We start from the raw sequence: 4968 nt of genomic DNA, 5'->3' as shown, positions 1-4968 counted from the left end.
TTGCTACATAAAGTAGCTACTCTCCCTGCAATAAAAGACACCAGTGCATTACGCCAGCAAGAGAAATTAACTCAATTGTCCAAAGCTATTTCTTCTGGTTGCAATGCATTGTCAATAGCAAGACATTTAAAACATATTGCACAAACATAAATATTTTTTACTAATGCATAAGTATCTCAATTATTACAGTTATTTTTACAAATATGATATCTTATTTGCCCATCCAGTGAATTGTGCATGTCTTTGTGTAGGTGAAAGGTAGAACCCCCCAAAAAAATTTATTTTTCTATATAATGTAGTTTTTACTTTTGGGCTTTAATCTTCGAAATTTTAATTATAGAATTAGACATTCTGCATGGCTTATATGTGAATAGAAGAATATTACCTTTTAAAAAAACATGAGTTGATTAGAAAACATGAGAAAACTGAGTTGATCACAATGCACATATTGCAGTGCTACCTGTTACCATTGTAAACAATGAATTTTTTTCATTGGTGTGAAATTCCAAAATAACAACTCTATACTTCAAACTACCATACATCGGACATTACTCACGACACACACAACGCAGACTTACAAACATTATGAAACGCTTCTGTACAGATATTGACATTCGACTAATTTTCACATCATTCAAAATCAAAAACCTTTTCTCATTTAAAGACCCAATCCCTGATTCAATTAAATCTATGGTGGTATATGAATTTAATTGCGCGGGATGTAATTCCCGATACATTGGCGAAACTTCGCGCCATTTATCCACCAGAATCAGGGAACATACCACAACAGACAAAAACTCTCATATCTACCGACACCTTCTTAAATCTCACTCATGCAAAACCAACTATTCACCCTCTTGTTTCAAAATCATCGACACTGCCGACACCTCATTCACCCTTAAAATCAAAGAAGCACTCCACATTAACAAAACTAACCCTGACCTCAATGTTCAAGTTTTAAATTCAATACAATATTTAGTTTATAATACGCTCGGACGCTCCTCATTAATTTATCTTATTTCCTTTTTATTGTTGTAATTTATGTATCATATTACTTTTATATAAACCCTGTATCACCTATTATTTCACCCATACTGAAGATGGCATCATGAGATGTCGAAACATGTCTATTTTCAAAAAAGTTGTCGTTTATATTAAATGTGTTTCAATAATATCCAATACCTCCACATCTTCTTTTGATACTTTAAAGTCACATTTTCCGAATACATTACTAAGCAATTCCTTGCAGTCTTCACCAAAATCTTGCAAAGGTGCACCTTCTGACGTTTCAAGAATGAAGGAAATACTGTCCTGGCAGTCCATGATTTTCTGTATTTCCTTTGAGCCATATTGTCGTGGCTTCTTTAGGCGAATGTTATCTGGTAGTCCTTCAACATGAAAACCACCAGAAAGATATGGAATGCGAGAAGCAGTCACACCTTTTGCTTCACCTTTAAGAAAAATGCTCACTGACAAGAACTAACAATCATAATGACTTGACAACATGACTGTAAAAAGGGTAATGTTTACAAAATTACTCACAGGAAAAAATTTTGTATCTTCCATATACTTTTTATTAAAAAACAGAGAAGATTTCTTTATGCAGGTGTATCAAAAGGTAAAATTAAACTATCACTGTAAGGTAAACACTACCATTCAGGAATATACAGGCAACCTTTATACATAACTGTTATTAACAACATTATACTGTTTTCAAAAGTATTTAATGAAAAATTTATTCAAAAAATATTTTTTTAAACTTGCAGCCATAGAGTGAAATATTTTATCCAGGCCTGTGGTGGTTAAAATAACACCTGTATGGTCACGTCACTCTCAATGGTGAAGACCTGCGTACAAGAATAAATAAAAAATTAACATACTATACTTCTTGTTAAAGAGCATTCTTACATCATCATGAGTCCATTTCTGTTTTTCTAGGTCTACATCTACCAAATATAGAATACAAATTTTTTTAGCTATACAAACTACAATTTTATCCCAAAAAGCTTGGTTCGTGATTTTTCACTCTTTTTAGAGAATTTAATGAAGAGTGAGAAATCCCTAGCAGGCTTGTCAATATAAAATTATAGTTTGTGAATTTTCGTTATAAAAGCATGCTCAATATCTTTATAGATTGAGCAAAATATAAATTCATAAAAGTAAAATAAAGCATCAACTAAACTGTCATTCACCTGATGATTGCCAAAAGGCGTGAAACACAGTGTAGCAAATGGTTTCATGATATTAAATACGTACACCACTTTATCGGATACCAAAAATATCTTAATATTTACCGTTAGAAATATGCTATTTCGAGATGGGATGAACATTTTGCAACCATACGTAACATGACATTATATTAAAGCTCTGAAACTTAGTCATATGTATCTACTTGACTACCATCCAGTAACTGGTATCCATGAAATTGGTGCTGACATATCAATAGAAGTTAAACTTTATGCCTATTACGCATTTGTGATCTTTGCAAATTTTTTACTCTTTACCAAACATTGCTTGAAACTTGCACAAAGCTGCTGGTTCATTGTGAACAAATCTTTTTCCTCCTGATGAACCAAGCACATAAAGTTCTTTTTTTCCATTCACCAGTAAGCAGCTGGCCTGGCAGCGAATATACTCCAAGTAACTGAACTAAAAGAAAAGTAAAATAATTGATAATGGTCACATTAGGCATAAGTACTGCAAAAAGCTATGTATAGTTTGCAACAATTTGGACTTTAACATATGGCATGAGATGACATTTGTTTTTATTATTATTGCTACTATTTTTTATTTACTATACATAGTTTCTGTTGTTGTTGGTATTGCTATGATAATTATTATTTCTACAAATGTAATGCTATACTATCAATGCTATTGTAATGATCATCATTACTGATGGAGAATTTAACAGAATCTTTTTTTGTCCAAACACTATTCTACATAACCAAATTATATGACATATATGTCTGCATTACATCTGTGATTAAGGCAGTGAAGTATAAATATTGTCATAAAATATCAACAACAACAGCAACAACAATCATCTCTTCAGTGATTAATCTTTTTGGAACCAAAAGAATTTTACAATCACTTTTCACAGCATTTAGTAACTGTATAAATTTTCAATTTCACACAAACATTAAATATAGTTTATTATTATTAAATCATTTCTTCATTAATTCTTTCATAGCCTTATGAAACAGTTCAACTGATACATTCCACACAACCAGAATACAAAAAAGATTTTCATGCCAGATGACGTTCAAGTCAAATTTCATGCCAAAAGAAAAACAAGTTTGCAATAAGAAATAACTTTCTATCTGGTAATCACGGCAACCATGTTTGCACAAAAATTACATGCTCAAAACAAAGAGTTTTACTCAACATAACACTATTAGAAATGCATCTAATGTTAAGGCAATATAAACTTCCTTTATCAGAATACCATGAATTATGTACATTTCCAGAGACTAAAGTCTCCCCAATCAATAGCCTATTCTAATTTATTCTAATTACTTAATGCTACCTCTGCTATTCATTGCAAAATTAATTTATTAAAACGACTGTTACCTCCTCAGCTAAAAGTTTCATATGCTGATCAACCAATTTTGTTCTTTGAGCATCATCTAATGTCACTGGGTTGTTTTTTATGTCATTAGCTTTCTGTATGTATTTATTTTGCTCGGATCCTCCAAGACCAATCCATTTGACAGAAGCCAATTTATTTTTTTCACTCAAGTGAGACAACCCCTTTGCTTCATCTGCAATAATGGATAAATTTGTCAAGGCTTTCATCATAGCAAATTCTTGATGGGTAACATTCCTTAAACCCTTATTGACAATACTAAAGTGATTTAATATTTCATTCACCTGATTTAAAAAATTCTGAGCAAAATAGATTATATCCGCTTGACCCCCGTAATCTGGGTAGTGGTTTGGGGACTTTTGGTGGATTACATGAGGGTAGGGGTCACTCCGAATTATTAGATTGACATTTTCTTTTGACATCCGTGTGGTTGCCGGCTTAGAATTGCGCCAACGTATCCTCTGCGTGTCGTAAAAGACGACTAAAAGGGGTTGGTGTAAGGAAGGGCATCCTTCAGTAAAACTTTTGCTCCAACAAAATTCATGAACTTTGGAAAAGAAGACATGGCCCCCAGTTCCCGGCAGCCCTTCAGTGGGCAAGGGGTGCGAAGAATCTCCGGATCGAATGTTGGTGGAAGTGTCACCCTTCGGGTAGGCACAGTGAACGTTGGGACAATGAAGGGAAAGAGTGCAGAAGTGGCGGACATGTTGAAGAGAAGGAAAGTTGATGTGTGTGGGTTTCAGGAGGTAAGGTTTAAAGGTGAAGGTACGAGAGTCATAAAGGGTGAAGATAATGTAGCGAGATTTAAGTGGTTTTGGAAGGGAAACGGAAGTGGCACCAATGGTGTTGGCTTTGCGATGAGAGAGGATTGGGCGAAGTCGGTTGTAGCAGTGAAGAGAGTTTCGGACAGAGTCCTGAGAGTTGATGTAGTTATTGAGGCCGAAGTTGTGAGTTTCGTTGTGGTGTATGCTCCGCAGGTTGGACAAAGTGCGGCAGAGAAGGAAAAGTTCTACGACAGCGTGTATGCAGTGAAAGCAGACATTAGAGGGCGATGTGTGATGCTTGGTGATTGGAACGGTCATGTGGGAAGCGTAAGAAGGATATGCGATATGGAAGGTGGATATGAATGCTAGTGAGGGAAGGAAGCAGGAATTGGGATGGTGGTGGATTATACGGTGAATGAAGAAGAGAGGAAAACGTGAAGGATGCAAAAGTGATTGCAGGAGAAGAATGGGTGACCCAGCACAAGCTGCTGGTCATGGACTGGTGAATCAGGAAGGTGAAGAGGAGAAAGGTTGAGGGTAAAGGCAGGCTTAAGCTATGGAAGTTACGATCGAATGAAGGGAAGCAGTGTTTCCGTGACGAAATTGCGACATTGAATG

General features: G+C 35.1%; 1 protein-coding gene across 1 annotated transcript; it reads left to right on the top strand.

Annotated features, from left to right (window-relative positions):
- Nucleotides 1-4149: 4149 nt before the first annotated feature.
- On the top strand, nucleotides 4150-4719 carry LOC124449265. The gene has a single exon (XM_047000203.1). It carries the CDS (start codon nucleotides 4150-4152, stop codon nucleotides 4717-4719), a length of 570 nt encoding a protein of 189 aa, XP_046856159.1.
- Nucleotides 4720-4968: the final 249 nt, after the last annotated feature.

Source organism: Xenia sp. Carnegie-2017, unplaced genomic scaffold (genome assembly GCF_021976095.1).
Source record: "Xenia sp. Carnegie-2017 unplaced genomic scaffold, XeniaSp_v1 HiC_scaffold_23, whole genome shotgun sequence".
NCBI lineage: Eukaryota > Metazoa > Cnidaria > Anthozoa > Malacalcyonacea > Xeniidae > Xenia > Xenia sp. Carnegie-2017.
Note: the sequence above shows the minus strand (reverse complement) of the source record. Positions and strands in the feature narration are given on the sequence as shown.

Bases quoted from the DNA above. Each gene is read 5' to 3' on its own strand.
- LOC124449265 (XM_047000203.1), top strand. From the start codon at position 4,150: ATGGCCCCCAGTTCCCGGCAGCCCTTCAGTGGGCAAGGGGTGCGAAGA.